The following is a 16,183-nucleotide window of genomic DNA, read 5'->3' as shown; positions in this document are numbered from 1 at the left end:
ATGTGCCTCATTAAGAAACCCCGACCCTTCCACAATCCTTACCTGGAGAGATTTCTCATCTAGTGCCCTGTGCTTGCTCTGAATCTTCCGCCTCTGTCGTTTCTGTGCACTGGGGTCCTCTGCACCAGCGAAGATGGAGGAGTACTCTTGCAACCGCTCTGGAGCAGGGTATTTTGCACTGGAGAACACCTTGGAGAATGAGGTGGAGCATGAGAAAAAGAGAAAGAATTTGAGCAGCTCATTCTAGATAAATACACACTGCCAACGCACATTAAAGACAGTTTGAAGTTTGGCAGCAGAGAGTAAACGTGTGTTAAGGCAGAACTAGAAATTACAGATGACATTCAGAAGCAGTCGTCTCTTAGCATCAATTCATCTATAAAATAACCAACATTACTGCGGTGTCGCAAAGCTCTCCTAGAATGTAACTGTGCAGTCAAAGTTACAGATATGTTTTAAGTACAGCTATTCTACTATAATAAGCAATGGCATTGATGGGGCCATGCATAGTGCTCAACACCAGCATTGGGTAGCACTGGTTCAAATTCTGGCTTAATTAAGCAACTCCTTGGGGACCATGGGCAAGCCACTCTGACTCTGTCACTTACCCAGCTGCTTACAAGAGCACAACAGCTCTGTCAAGGACTTTGTACACTGAAAAGTACTACTACTACTACTGAAATACAGAGTAGGAATTGTCTGTCTGCAATATCTAAAGAGAGGCATTGTGGAATATACAAAGGCAGATCACCACTCTCCTTTGGACTGAGTACCGTCTAGTTCTCTAGAATCTGACATGAAATCCATGGAGGGGAAGGTTAGGCCTAAAGAAGAGAATAAAAACCACAGAACACCACCAAAGGGCAAGAGAAGCTTTTTAAAGATATGTTTGCAGAACTTTGCAATGCTTCTGTATAACCTATTAATGAACTCCACACATCTGTGTTCAATGCCTTAAGCCTGTTGTAAGTGCCTTGTACGACATTCAACCTGCATTCTGTAGCCAATGAAACCTCCTGTTGCATGTGTGGCTTGTCCTATTTCAGGTGGGCACTGATTTTTCTGGAGGAAAAATCCATTATGGGGTACAAGCCATGATGTGTATGCGCAACCTCCTGATTTTAGAAATGGGTTATGTCAGAATGCCAGATGCAGGGGAGGGCACCAGGATGAGGTCTCTTGTTATCTGGTGTGCTCCCTGGGGCATTTGGTGGGCCGCTGTGAGATACAGGAAGCTGGACTAGATGGGCCTATGGCCTGATCCAGTGGGGCTGTTCTTATGTTATTATATCTTATGGTCCCCAACCACCAAGTCCCTCCTCCCCCAAACAGAGGCAGATTAAAACATGTGAATAGTGAATATGTGAGCTCCTCTAGCTTTGGCCTGCAAGTGCTGACCTCTAGCATTGCTGCTGCTTGAGTTTTGACTTTTCCTTTGGCACCAAATGAAACTTTTTAAAACTAAGGTAGCGAATGAGTGTGGGCGCACAAGATTTGAACTGGAGCAGTGGTGGGGGTCACCTACTCACCACTGGAATTCCAATCACATTTCTGCCCTTCTTTTGTGTGCTATTTATTAAGATTGGAAGGATACAGAGTAACATATGTGTTGACCCGTAGATACTTTTAAATAGGCCTGTTTCCAGACATTTTTAAAATCAGGGTGCCTTGGATTGCACACATTACAACTTCCAGTCTTTAAGTTTACACAAAAGTACTTTATTGAATTTTGGTCCACTTTCAAGGGACAGAAGCTCATCTTTCCCATTTTCAGATTCTGGTAATCAGGGCGTCTTGTACTATGTGGATGCAAGATTTCAGCTTTGTAGACATATTTCTACCTGAGTCTGTCAAGTCCCAATCAACATACAATTACAATAAATAGCAGTGATAACAAATGTTTCCTAAGATCATAATTCTGAGAGCTCTGCCTGCAGGAAAGGAACCCTAAGCCATGGATGTGGGAGGTGGTTCAAATCAAAGATCCAGCACCTTAATAGCCTTCTTGCTGCCCTTGATCTTCTCAATTTTGGCTTGAGCAAGAGAGACTCTTTCATCAATTGCCCGCAGCTGTGTCCGGCTGGCCTCCACTTGCTGGGAGATCCTGAGAGGGGAAAAAAATTACAAGAATTTAACTTGTAAGCAAACCGTGAGGTAGAAGTGCCATTTAAGGAAAGGTTGCTGAATCTTCCACCTGAAAAAGGAAAAAACTCTATCTACTCTTTGTGGCCTCCCAAACCCAACTGGAATTCTCTCTTGCTGCTGTGCCTGTGACTACAATCAGTTGACTCTGTGACATGGTTACCACATAACCTAGTTTGCTTAAAAAAATAACAATATGTTGGTCTCATGGTTCTCTCCTGATAGCCAACTTCAAGATCTGACCTAGCAGTGTGAATGGTCATCAATTCCCTCATTTGGGATTGAGGAGAGATCATACTTCAGTGGAGGAGCACCTGCTTGGCACCCAGCATCTTCAGGTAGGGCAGAGAAAACACCCTGACCAAAACCCTGGAGAGTCACTGCCAATCGATGATCCTGAACTACACAGGCAGACATCTGATTCAGTGTAAGGCAGCTTTGAATGCTCTTATAACAGACATTAGGACTGAGAAAGTTATGTAGTAAGGACAGAAGAGGCAAGCTATTAAAAGGGAAGAGAATGCATTATGTTTGGATGGAAAAGGAGCACGGTAGAACTCTCTTAAGGGAGAGTCAAAGGGTTGTGGTTGGCTGCCCTTTCCAGCAACACTGTGCCTTAGCCTGAAGGAACTTTGTTCATCAGGAGGACAGGTTGCAGTGATGTCTGGGCTAAATAACTAACATTGCTTCTTTTTTCACTCAGCATTTTTCCTTTCCTCCCTCCACCCCAGCTTAATCCTTCTGAGCTTCTCAGCCATTCCAACAAAATCTTAGCCCGAGGCATGCATCAGTGTACAAACAGCATCTAAGATCCCCCAAAATTAGCTAAGTTGTTGCTGACTAAGGGAGGTACAAACTGATCAAGTCCCACTTCAGTCCGACTAAAATTCACAGCATGCATGAAGTGACCCAAAAAGTCACAGCAATTCAAGTTATATATGCGGAAACACTGTTGAAATGAGCAAGCCATAGTGAAGTCTCCAAGGTTTTTCTAGCACTGGTTGTGCAGAAACAAGTAGAAAAACATGAATTTCAACACAAAAAGATTATGTTTGTGGTTTGACAACATCCTGCAACATAATTTCAAATGGCAATGTATTCCCTCTGTGCCCCCACCAGACCATTAACTAAAGCAATATCCCATGCAACTTTTGAAGGACAAACTGGCTTTAACCCACCACACAGTGCATGCAATAACTTGCTAAGTTGCTCATTTATATCCTTTTCCCACTTCCCTTTTCTTAGGTTTCTGAACAGGTGCAGTAATGTATCCCTTTCCAAATGACAGGCAATACAGACAACTGGCTTACCAAGTGTTTGTGTGGACACTGTGACACGTTAGCACCTGGCAATTGGTAATCTGTATTCAACCCAGTCTGAACTGAATTACGACCAGCATATGTGATACACCTGGCAGGACAAAGTGCCAAACAACACAGTCCTGGAACGTGCTGGAATCCCTAGCATGTATGCACTGCTGAAACAGAGACGCCTGCGTTGGCTCGGTCATGTCGTGAGAATGGATGATGGCCGGATCCCAAAGGATCTCCTCTATGGAGAACTCGTGCAAGGAAAGCGCCCTACAGGTAGACCACAGCTGCAATACAAGGACATCTGCAAGAGGGATCTGAAGGCCTTAGGAGTGGACCTCAACAAGTGGGAAACCCTGGCCTCTGAGCGGCCCGCTTGGAGGCAGGCTGTGCAGCATGGCCTTTCCCAGTTTGAAGAGACACTTGGCCAACAGACTGAGGCAAAGAGGCAAAGAAGGAAGGCCCATAGCCAGGGAGACAGACCAGGGACAGACTGCACTTGCTCCCAGTGTGGAAGGGATTGTCATTCACGAATGGCCTTTTCAGCCACACTAGACGCTGTTCCAGAACCAACATTCAGAGCGCGATACCATAGTCTTTTGAGACTGAAGGTTGCCAACATCAGATTCACATTATCACTTCTTACCACATAGGTGGAAAACTGCAAGGATCCTTGCCTTAACCAAACAGAACACACAAAACCACACTGCCACTCTAATGCAAGACAGCCAAAGTACCATGCACTTGAAAATGAAAAATGTGGAGTCCAGGTCAGTTGTTAAACATGCACTCAAAAACTGAGACCTGCAACATGCTTATTTCAAAGTAGGTAAGGGTGGAAAGTATGCTTATGGTTCATATAAAGTAACATCTGCCCCATTCTCCTGATTTGTAGGAGTATGGGAAGATGAATACATCAGAGATGGAAGACAAACCTCCCCAGACAAGCTAATTTCAAGATGCAGAAAGGTCATTAGCAGGTAGGCAGTGCTGTTATAGGATGCAGGCTATTCTTACTGGGATGCCTGCGATTCCTCCTGGACTGAACACAAATGATTTCCATTAGAGGAGCTCCTGTTAACTCTGCTTATCAACTTGAGATACAAATGAGGCTGGCCAGGGCTTCTTCCTTCAAAAGTATCACATAGTGCCCTGGAGGACTCAGTCACTGTGACAATCAACTAGCGATTCTCTATTGGGTCACCAGTGTGAGGCTTCCTGTCTTTAAAATGGACCACTTACAAGAACTAGTTGAACAAAACAAGAACAGACTCCAGAACCTAACCTGTTGGTAAGTAGGGGAGCTTCTGCAGTCTTCTCAGAGACTACCCAACATGCACAGAAGGCATTTTTAGTACATAGCTGCAACACTTGCGCTTGTGTGTATGCACAGCACCCCTGAAGAACTGCAAGAGGCAAAGCCTATCTCCCAATGAAATGACAAACCAAGTTAAGTTTGCAATTGGTCTTATATATAATATCTCTAAGCATAAAACCAGAGACGCAATTAATTGCAGATTAACAAAAAAAAACATGAACATTGATCCAACCATCTCGGGCTGTTCCACTGCTGCAACAATAGTTTCTTCTGTTTTCTACTACTCAGAAAGAGAGGTTGATCAACAACTCATGCAGGCTGATTGAGCAGGCCCACAAACAGAACTGCACCAGGAAGGAAAGCTGCACTGCACAGCCAAACAGATGTGGGTGGCAGACCCCAACAAGCATATAGTGTCACTGTGCACAGCTATCTGAAGCAGAATGGAGTTCTCCTCCGTTATTGAGCTATGGTACCTACTCCAAGAGGTTTTGGAAGAAAGCAAAATAAGACAGAAAGATAAATTTCACATTTTGACACACACACACACACACACACACACACACACACACACACACACACACACACAAAGGAAGGAGAAGGCATGCATGAGGGCTTCCCAGAGGCTTCTCTCTAGCCAGTGGGACAAACAAATGCAGGACAAGAGAGATCTTGGGTCTCGATCCAGCAGGCTGTGCTCATGTGCCTTCTCCTAATTTCTCTACAGATGACAGCCAGATTGCTGCTCGATTTGATTGACATGACAATGGCAGAAGTACTTTAGTAAGACAAAGCCTATACAACAGGAGTCCAAGACAGTGTGGTTTATAAGGTCAATATTACGGTCTCAGACCAGTGAAGTTTATAAGGTTTGGATTCACAGGACTGTGTGTTAGGGATGTATCAAAAACAGAAGACTACATTCTGCATAAGATATGGCCAGAAGCTCAGACAGGTTTTCATGAAAGATTGGCCAACACTACCTAGTTTAAGGAGGAGGGTCATTTGCAGTTAGTAGCTGGGTCCCAGGCACACAAAATCAACAGGCAATAGTTCACTCCAGTAACGAAAGGGCCTGAAAGAATGGGAGGAGGTTAGGCAATTACAGCTGAACATCAGAAATGTCAAGAGAAGCTGTGAGGGAGACCTCCCCAGAATACCAAGCAACCCCAATTTCATGTCTCAAGCACAAAAGCAAATAATCAGTGAAGGAGAAAGAACATTACAGAATGGAATGAGAAATGAACATAGGAGAATAAAAACAGCTCAAGTATTATATGATTTGTCCCCCAGATTTATTTATTTATTTATTTATACAGGTATTTATATACCACCTTTCTTTGGTCGTCAGATTTCTCCTCGGACTTTAATCCAAGGCGGTTTACATAGGCAGGCTGTTCTAAACCCCTGTAGGGATTTTTACAATTGAATAGTTCTAGTCTTTCATAGAACTCCTCGTTCCAGCTGGATTCCTTCCCGGTCTGGTCTCTCTCTGGCCCTTCACCTCCCACGCTCCACTTGATGGCAACTCCTCTCTGCCACCGAGGGTCCGCTCATCAGTATATCAGCGTGTCCTCAGTTCTCGGGTACTTCCGGTTGTTTCAAACTGGCAGCCTCAGATCTTCAGGCATACAAGGCAGCAGCTCTACCAACTGAGCCAGACCTCCTGCCTACCACACATGCTCAGGAAAGGGCGGTTAATAGGGAGAGAGGGCTAGGAAGGGGACGGTGGGGAGGAAGCTGGTCCTCAAACCAAGCAGGTGGCCATGAGAGATGCCCTGCAATTGTGCATGCTGGAAATGAGCATTGGAGTTAATTTGATATGACAGATTTGGCCTAGGATGAATTCATCACAGAGCACCCACACCCACCATCTTGTTGATTGCTGGACCATACAGGCAGGGTATAGAAGAGCTTTTCTACACTAAGTCATTAGATTATGTGATCAGAGAGGTCTAAAGAATTTGTTCCACTGCCAGCTCTTGGGACAATGCCGCCTTTGTTCATGGGATTGCCAACTATTGCGGGGGAAATCCTACACAGCTCCTCTGCAAAACCAGCAGGAGCAAAATTATGACAACACATTCCCTTGATTTGAGTAATTTAAGACTACCAAGTTCAGCTTTTACTGGTTTTATTTAGGACAGCAGCAGTGAATAAACCACCCTGGATTTACAATTGGGAAGATTATGTCTTCATAATGACAGGAAGGAGTGACAAGTATCAGTATCATCATCATCTCTATAGTGCCGTCACAATAAGTTCTTGGAACAGATGGTCTGATGCAGATACCACACATATATGCCTATCCTGCCGTCTAATTTTGCAGCTATAATTAAAAATTATTAATATTTATACACCAACTTTTAGTCAAAAGACTGATGAATAGAGGTGTTTGAGTGAGATATTATTACAGCCTAAGTCTTACTGAACACAATGGGCTGAGTAAAGTAAATAACATCATTTTCAAACACCTTTACCTATAAGGTAGTTAAGGGCTTAAAAAATTACTTTCCAAAAAACAGCTGTCTCCAAATGGATGCCATTAACTTGAACAGTAAACCTGCACCATCCTTGACAGATGTGTCATCAGAGGATATGAGTTCGGGTCCCACTGATCCACTCCATGGTTGCTGCAGGACTCGCAACAGTCTAAAAGTCTACTTTAAAAATCTAGACCACCTTCAGCCAGTGTGTCATGGCATACTGTTGTGCCACAATGATCCTCAGGTATGCTGCATGAATTTGGGGGGAATCATTTATTAGTAAGGTTATTGGGGATGTGAGCCCCCCACCAGTAGCACGGTGTGCCTGGTCAAACTGTCATAAAACTGATGGTGTGCCTTGACAGTTTCAGTGCCATGCCAGCATGCTGGGAGATGAAAAAGATCTGATCTAATGATGAAAAATCACTGATCTAGTAACAGAAGCTGTACTTTTTGCTATACAAAAAGCTATTTTCTTTTTTATATCTTCTTAGCAGTACAGGCAGCTTGCACCTGCTGCCCTTGCCCATGTGAAGGCAAGGAGAGGACTGCACAGCTAGCACAGCTTCTACTACACACTCTATTATTTGCTAATAAAGATGACACTGGCAGTTTATGTTCAAGGAATGTTCAAGGATACATTGAAAACTCCATTAGAAATGCCAGCTACCCTTCAGAGTTTAAAAGGTTGTAGATTACAGTGAACAATTCGCCCAGTCAACCCAAATGAATGCAAGGGTTCATTACTGGGTGCAGGGTGTTGCTTCATGTAGGTTTTTCCTGCATTTGTATTAGAGCTATTTATGTGCAAAAGCTTTAGGTGAGTCTCATTAGTGGGAGGATAAATTCCTTAGAGCAGTAGTTCTCAAACTGGTGGGTTGTGACCCATCAGCCTAAGGGCCCCTGCCCTATTCGCTTTAAGGGGCAAGGGGAAAGCAGTGATGCAATCTGCAGGATTGTGCCACAGTGGGGAAGGGGGCCTGCTTATTTTTTTTTTTAACTTTACTTACTTGCTCCCGGGGTCCTGGGGTGCAGGACGCCCCATGGAACCCGCTGCAGGACTCCCCATGGAATGTAGAATGTTAGAAAAACAATCGCAACCCACTTCCAGTTTAGCAATCACAACCAGGAAATGGGTTGCAATCTTTTTTCTTTTCTTTTTTTAACACTCTACAAGCCACAGGGAGCCCTGCAGAGGGCTCCATAGGGCTCCCGGCATCCCAGAACCAAGTAAGTAAAGTTAAAAAACAGTCCCCCTTCCCCTGCAGTGGCACAATTCAGAGGATCACATTGCTGCCTTCCACCCTGCCCCTGCAAAGACTGTCCCTGGTTCTCGAACTCCCAAAGGGTTTGAGACCCAGTGCCTTAGAAAGTGGAAGCTTCTTTAGCCTTTCTGGTGGATGAGACCTAAGGGAGTGTTAGCCTGACTCCTTTACTGTGAGTAGATGATAGAACAATGCAGTTTTGGCCAGTCAGAAAAGTATAGTTAGATTGCATCAGGTTTTTAATCTTTTTTTGGTTGCTTTTGTCAGCAGGTTCACAGAACGTTTTGCCTTGAGGGAGTCCAGCAGGACTGGGAGCCTCTTATAGTTGTGGCACTCTTATTTGACTGTATCATTTGATTGTAGAGAAGCCTTTCTTAGTCATTTTATATCAGTTAATAGATCTTAATAATTTTTTTAGTTTTTTCTATTTTTCCTTGTCTGGATTTTTTTTTTTTTTTTTTAGGTATCTAGGAGTTAATTATTCTCCCCCTCATTGCTATGAGAAAATTAAAGAGAAATCCTTAAATACCTCTATATCAGGGGTCTCTAAACTTTTCGGCTGAAGGGCCACATCAAATATCTGGCACAGTGTCAAGGGCCAGGGAAAAAATTAAATATACAGGTGAAGCCTATTTATCTGCGTGATAAATCACACAGAGTGATAAATCACACAGAGTTAGTTCTGTGACTCTGTGTGATTAACAAAAAAACACGTTATGCTAAATTCCATAGAGTTACGCAAATACACTGTCCTGACACTTCAGGATGGAAGGAAATTAAGGCAGCTCTTATCAATCCCATCCCCTCCGTACTCAGCCCTCCCTGTTGCCAGCCATTCTGCTGAGCTTTTAAGAGTCCAGCCCTATGCGTTTCTACTCAGAAGTAAGCCCCACTGACTGGAATTACTCCCAGGAAAGTGTGGAGAGGATTGTAGGCTAAATCATATGATTTGCTAACTGGGAAGTCTTGCTTGTGTCGGTGATTGCCTGCACCATCTCAGTGGGGAGGTCGCTTGTGTCAGTGATTGCCTGCACCATGGGGCGGGGGGAACACTCCCTGGTTTTTTTTAAAGCAATCACCTCTGTTGCTACCGAACCTGCCCCTGTGTGTGTGTGTGAGAGAGAGAGAGAGAGCGCTCCACCTTGCTGTACGTGTTCTGGCTACAGAGATTTTCGCCCTCCCCTCCCCTCTTCAGCCTCTTTGCTGGCTCAGGGGCTCCAGGAATGTTACTGTTCCTTGCAAGGGGAACCTCTTCTAGGGCTCCAGGGTTATTTCCCTGCCTGGGCAACGCGGAGCCTTTTTGGAGTGTTTCGGGCTGCCTGGAAACAGATTGAGATGCCAGTGCAGGGCAAAGGAGGCAAAGGTGTGTGTGATTTTCAGTACCCCCACCCCATTCGCGTTGAGACAAATTCACAGATAAAAATATCCGTGGATAAATAGGCTGCACCTGTAAAATTTAAATAAATATGTTAGAGATGGAACTTGAATGAATGAATGAAGCTCTAATGTCCAAGATTTCACCAAGCACCAACGCAGCCCAAGAAATAAAGCACACACTTAAATGAATCCCCATTCCCCGACGCCACAACTCTGGTTGTGTTTGGTCAACAGAGCCAGAGGCTCTAAGGGAATCAGAGGCTGGCCGTGGGCTGGATAGAGGCTCGCCGCGGGCTGCATCTGGCCCCTGGGTCGGGGTTTGGAGACCCTTGCTCTATATTATAGGAAGAAGGATTTAGCTCAGGGAGTCCTTCTAGTGATGCTGTTTCTTGGGCTGGTGGGAGCGGGGTAGCTACTCAGAGAATTTTCTTTAGATAGTTGTGAGACCATCTAGCAAGAAGAGTGGGTGCCCCCACTTGACTCATTTGCTTCCTGCTCTTTTCGCCTTTTACATTTAAACAGCTTCTTCACAACATCCTATTTCATGTCTGAGTAAGTGCAATCAGAAGACTTGATGGGTAGAATATCCCCCAGGGGGAAAACGTAATCAAGATTTCATCCCCCACTCTTAAGTTATTGGTTATTATCTTAATTAATGTTTATCACACTTGATTACTCCTTCAGCCTGATTTGCAGGTGGCAAAGTGCTAGATGACAATCCCACCCTGGAAGGTGCGACACAGCCTCCTGGAGCTTGTAAAGATCAGAGCTGTCAGGTCGGGCGAGCAGGCATGGGTGTACGTACACACACACACACACACACACACACACACACACACACACACAGCCAGCTCTTGTGTGCAACTAATGCTAGGAGCATGTTCTCACCCTTGAATGTCAGAGTCCTTTTGGTTCTGAATTTTCCATTCAGTGTGCCCCACAGAGTTAAAAAGGTAAGGAATCTCAAAACTCCTCCCTTCGTCATTCTCATAGCCTGGGAGCTGCTGTATCATGGCAGCTTCCTGTGAAGTGAGTCCACAACGTAGCTCCTGTTTCTGAGACAGAAATGCTGGTCGGGGGGAGAGGCTCAATGGTACAAGCTCCTCGACATGCCCAAAGCAGCCCATGCTACCTGCGAGACAGAGGAAGGAGCAAGGAATGACAAAAGAAGGACCCCCAAATGTCTAACAGGGGTGCTCCCAGCACCCATGTTGCCTTCCTTTAGAGACCACTTGCAAAACTCACTATTGTATATTGCTTTCCAAATTTGCTCTCTTCTAGCAGATTTGTAGATTATGCATCACTCCATTGGACCTTATAGTTCAACACGCTCTGTAAGTCTATATGAAACAGCCAAATCTGAGGAAGTTTAAAACAAAACTGGGTACAAGAATGCTCTGCCCTCTGTTCTTGGCCTTTGACAGTGCAAGATTGAGGAACACCCAAGATATTCAGAGAGACGTTTCAAGATCCCTCTCATTTTGAACAGACATATCCTCCAGTAGTCCAGGCCATTATCAAAGGCAGTTCCACAACTGATAGTCCTGCTTTTGGTGACAGTTCCACAACCTGTTGCTCTCTGCACACCTGGTGGAAGCAGCTCAGTCAACTCTTTCCTCACAAGTGTGATGCTGCAGTAAGGTACCAGGCACAGAGATTGTGCCTGGAAGAGTTCAGACATACAAGATGGCCCCAAAGAGGCTGTTGTCCCTGTGCAGGAATATGACTGCTTGGAGCCAGCATTGCTGAACGAATGCCAAGCGCTCACAGCTCAACTCCAAGACCACCCGACTATGTGGCACAGACTGGGTGTAGTAGGGTGAAGAGCAGCTCTCTTGGGATCCAGTCAGGTAGGGATCTTCTGAAATTTGGAAGGGGTCCTGTGCCAGAGGGGTCCTTCTGACTACACCATCACCTACAAAGGCTGCACTGGTGTCAGGGCTTTATCTATCATGGCCCCTAGGGCATGTAACTCCCTGCTTGGGATAGTCATAGGACTCTCTAGCAGGCCTTCAAACAGTGGCTTGAGAGTTTTCTTTAGTTGGCAGCTCTCTGTTTTTGACTCTCCTGCTGCCATTAGAATTACCTGGTTACTTTTTGTTTGTTTGTTTGTTTTAATACACAGTAATGTATGCCACTTTGAATTCTCTTCTCCGATTGTAAATGTAGGATAAAAACAAATTACCTAAATGAATAATACTGATTCTCCCAGCTTGTAAGCTTAAAGTGCCAGGTATAAAACTGTTAATTTTCAAAGTTACTGTATTCCAAACTGCTTTTGGAATACAGTGAAGCAAGATGTCTGTTAAAGGCTGTGCAGCCTTTATACAAGCGATTCTATCCAGGAGAGGAACTTAAGTGATCTCACTACCATTACCAATCACCTCATAACCTTGTGTTTCAGCTTTACTACTGATGAAACAACAATAGCAGAAAATCTCTCGTCCAATTGCTTGGAGAATTAAACCCATAGATTTGACTAGAAAATATTGAGCAGATAGTTATATAAGGGGGGGGGGAATCAATCATTGAGAAAACTGCTGCTACAGATTTGCAAGGTCCCATCTGATATGTTTAACCTCCTTCAGCTTTTCACAAGCACTATAATAAAGTCCAACTATCTGTTTACCTGTCCCTTAGCATAACGGCACTTACTGTTTATTGATTAACTAGAGATTTTGGTATTAAACAAGCCAGTTTAGCAAATTTGTCATAAAACACACACAGTTGTTAACTTGACCTTTTCAGGTCTTTTCCCAGGTATACATCTAACATACATGAAGTGCCAGTGGAGACATACCCAAAAGACTCACACAAGTATACATTATGCCAAGACTGGCTGCAGTTCCAAGTTGATTTCACACAGGGAGATAAATCTGGCTTTGTTGTTTTGTAATCTCCAGCCTTGATGGGCTGGGCCTATTTCTCATCATGATAGTTAACCTATGTCTAGACTTCACCACTTCAGACTATAACAACTGCATAGTTGCCGGGGGGGGGGGGCAGTCATAGGGAAGCTGTGACCCTTCCCCCTTCACTTGCAGTCAATTACCACCCCCATGATCTCTCACATTGGGATGGTGTTCTAAAACCTCCAGAAGGCCTTAGATTGTCAGTTTGGTTTTTTCTGGGAAAGTGATGTTTTAAGGTCTTCTGAGTCTCAGGAAGGACGCGCATGGCCTCCCTGAGTCTCAGAAGAACCTCCCCCTGGACATGACTGGAGCACAACACCAGTCGTATTTGGAGGATAAAGGTCAGGGGGCGGCCATGGAAGATGTGCCCTGAAGTGGCATCCTTCCAGCTACTTTGCTGGATCAGAAGAGAAAGTTCATGTGACTGAATGCTCCAGCATTAACGAAACAGAAAAACAAACTCCCTGCATGAAAATCTAGCATGTGAAGGAAAAGGTTAGGCTAGAACCCTCCTCCCAAGTTTTCTACATGCTGAGAAAACTTGTGTGTGATGTGGCATACTCAACTGTAAATGCTCCCTTGAAGTTGAATTAACTCATCCCAGACACAAGTTTACAACTTCAGACCTCGGTTCTTTGGCCTGAAGTTCCAATGGTAAATTGTAGTGTTTAGTGGTTATGCAGAAGCACTCTTTGGCTTTAGGTAACGTGGCAGCAGGCAAGCCTGCCCCCCAACGCACACCGGAGGGGAGCTGGTTCCTAAAGTTGAAGTCTGAGAATAGCTGATATAGCATTCTATGAAGTGCCCATTGTTCATAGCTTATAGCCTTGCAATGCGTTATCAAGTAACTGGGAGTAAACTGGTAAATTGTTGCAACAGAGAATAAAAGGCAGTTAGGAGGCTTGCAAAAAGGCCCTTCCCTCTCTGCATTGAAATCTTGAATCTGCTTGTTGTCTCTTCATTGCCTCTCTGACTTTTCACTGCTTCTGCTCCTGCACTACATCAAGCAACCTGGCCTAGAGTCCAGTTTGCTTCCCAAAGTCATTGCTACAGTAAATTCCCCGACAGTTAATGCAAGTACCCTTTTAAACAAGCCAAAACCATTTTTTTCGCTCTTATGCTTTGATGCCATCATGCATCTGGATCCTAGAGTACAAGATTCTTAATCAGCATGCTTCCAATACAGTGCTTTTCAATCTTTACTGCTACAACCCACTTTGTTGGCCATGTCAGCCATGTCATGCCCCAGAATGCCTTGCAGCTAACTTCTGGGCAGTGTTGGCTTGTGACCCACAGTTTGAGAACTGCTGTTCTAATTCAAATCTATAGTGTCATGATTCTGTTTCAGATGTCTGAGGCTTCTTGTGTTGTTGGCAAATTGGTAGCTAAGAATGTTAACAAATTCACTGCAAAAAAACTGTTCTCAAATAGGCAAAACGCAAAACACATCTCTCTCTCTCTCTCTCTCTCTCACACACACACACACACTACAGTTGCAAGTTGGATCAGGTCCCCCACCGGTGCTTTTTACAAGCACTTCTGGCTTACTTACTGTGTTAAACTAGATAACAAGCATGACACAATTTCCAGTTTTGCCCTTAGCTTTGCCAATTCTGATTTTCTGGAGAAATTCCATCCTCTCTCTTGGACTTACCTTTTAAGAACATAAGAACAGCCCCACTGGATCAGGCCATAGGCCCATCTAGTCCAGCTTCCTGTATCTCACAGCAGCCCACCAAATGCCCCAGGGAGCACACCAGATAACAAGAGACCTCATCCTGGTGCTCTCCCCTACATCTGGCATTCTGACTTAACCCATTCCTAAAATCAGGAGGTTGCGCATACACATCATGGCTTGTACCCCATAATGGATTTTTCCTCCAGAAACTCGTCCAATCCCCTTTTAAAGGCGTCTAGGCTAGACGCCAGCACCACATCCTGTGGCAAGGAGTTCCACAGACCGACCACGCGCTGAGTAAAGAAATATTTTCTTTTGTCTGTCCTAACCCGCCCAACACTCAATTTTAGTGGATGTCCCCTGGTTCTGGTATTATGTGAGAGTGTAAAGAGCATCTCCCTATCCACTCTGTCCATCCCCTGCATAATTTTGTATGTCTCAATCATGTCCCCCCTCAAGCGTCTCTTTTCTAGGCTGAAGAGGCCCAAATGCCGTAGCCTTTCCTCATAAGGAAGGTGCCCCAGCCCCGTAATCATCTTAGTCGCTCTCTTTTGCACCTTTTCCATTTCCACTATGTCTTTTTTGAGATGCGGCGACCAGAACTGGACACAATACTCCAGGTGTGGCCTTACCATCGATTTGTACAACGGCATTATAATACTAGCCGTTTTGTTCTCAATACCCTTCCTAATGATCCCAAGCATAGAATTGGCCTTCTTCACTGCCACCGCACATTGGGTCGACACTTTCATCGACCTGTCCACCACCACCCCAAGATCTCTCTCCTGATCTGTCACAGACAGCTCAGAACCCATCAGCCTATATCTAAAGTTTTGATTTTTTGCCCCAATGTGCATGACTTTACACTTACTGACATTGAAGCGCATCTGCCATTTTGCTGCCCATTCTGCCAGTCTGGAGAGATCCTTCTGGAGCTCCTCACAATCACTTCTGGTCTTTACCACTCGGAAAAGTTTGGTGTCGTCTGCAAACTTAGCCACTTCACTGCTCAACCCTGTCTCCAGGTCATTTATGAAGAGGTTGAAAAGCACCGGTCCCAGGACAGATCCTTGGGGCACACCGCTTTTCACCTCTCTCCATTGTGAAAATTGCCCATTGACACCCACTCTCTGCTTCCTGGCCTCCAACCAGTTCTCAATCCACGAGAGGACCTGTCCTCTAATTCCCTGACTGTGGAGTTTTTTCAGTAGCCTTTGGTGAGGGACCGTGTCAAACGCCTTCTGAAAGTCCAGATATATAATGTCCACGGGTTCTCCCGCATCCACATGCCTGTTGACCTTTTCAAAGAATTCTATAAGGTTCGTGAGGCAAGACTTACCCTTACAGAAGCCATGCTGACTCTCCCTCAGCAAGGCCTGTTCGTCTATGTGTTTTGAGATCCTATCTTTGATGAGGCATTCCACCATCTTACCCGGTATGGATGTTAGGCTGACCGGCCTATAGTTTCCCGGGTCCCCCCTCTTTCCCTTTTTAAAAATAGGCGTGACATTTGCTATCCTCCAATCTTCTGGCACTGTGGCCGTTTTGAGGGACAAGTTGCATACCTTAGTCAAGAGATCTGCAACTTCATTCTTCAATTCCTTAATAACCCTTGGGTGGATGCCATCAGGGCCCGGTGACTTGTTGATCTTTAATTTATCAATGAGGTCTGAAACATCTTCTCTTTTAACCTCT

At 44.8% G+C, this 16,183-nt stretch overlaps 1 protein-coding gene across 2 annotated transcripts in view; it reads right to left on the bottom strand.

The window, feature by feature from the left end:
- The window catches only part of WASHC1 (WASH complex subunit 1), a 50,967-nt gene that overhangs the window by 13,852 nt on the left and 20,932 nt on the right, over nucleotides 1-16,183 (bottom strand). For both annotated transcript variants that reach the window (XM_066633198.1, XM_066633197.1), the window contains exons 3-4: nucleotides 1,993-2,104; nucleotides 43-189 (exon numbers count right to left, since the gene is read on the bottom strand). In XM_066633198.1, coding sequence (XP_066489295.1) covers nucleotides 43-189; nucleotides 1,993-2,104 — 259 coding nt within the window. The remainder of the gene's footprint in view (nucleotides 1-42; nucleotides 190-1,992; nucleotides 2,105-16,183) is intronic.

Source organism: Tiliqua scincoides, chromosome 7, assembly GCF_035046505.1.
Source record: "Tiliqua scincoides isolate rTilSci1 chromosome 7, rTilSci1.hap2, whole genome shotgun sequence".
NCBI classification, from domain to species: domain Eukaryota; kingdom Metazoa; phylum Chordata; class Lepidosauria; order Squamata; family Scincidae; genus Tiliqua; species Tiliqua scincoides.
The sequence above is the reverse complement of the archived record's forward strand: the minus strand, read 5'-3'. Positions and strand labels throughout refer to the sequence as shown.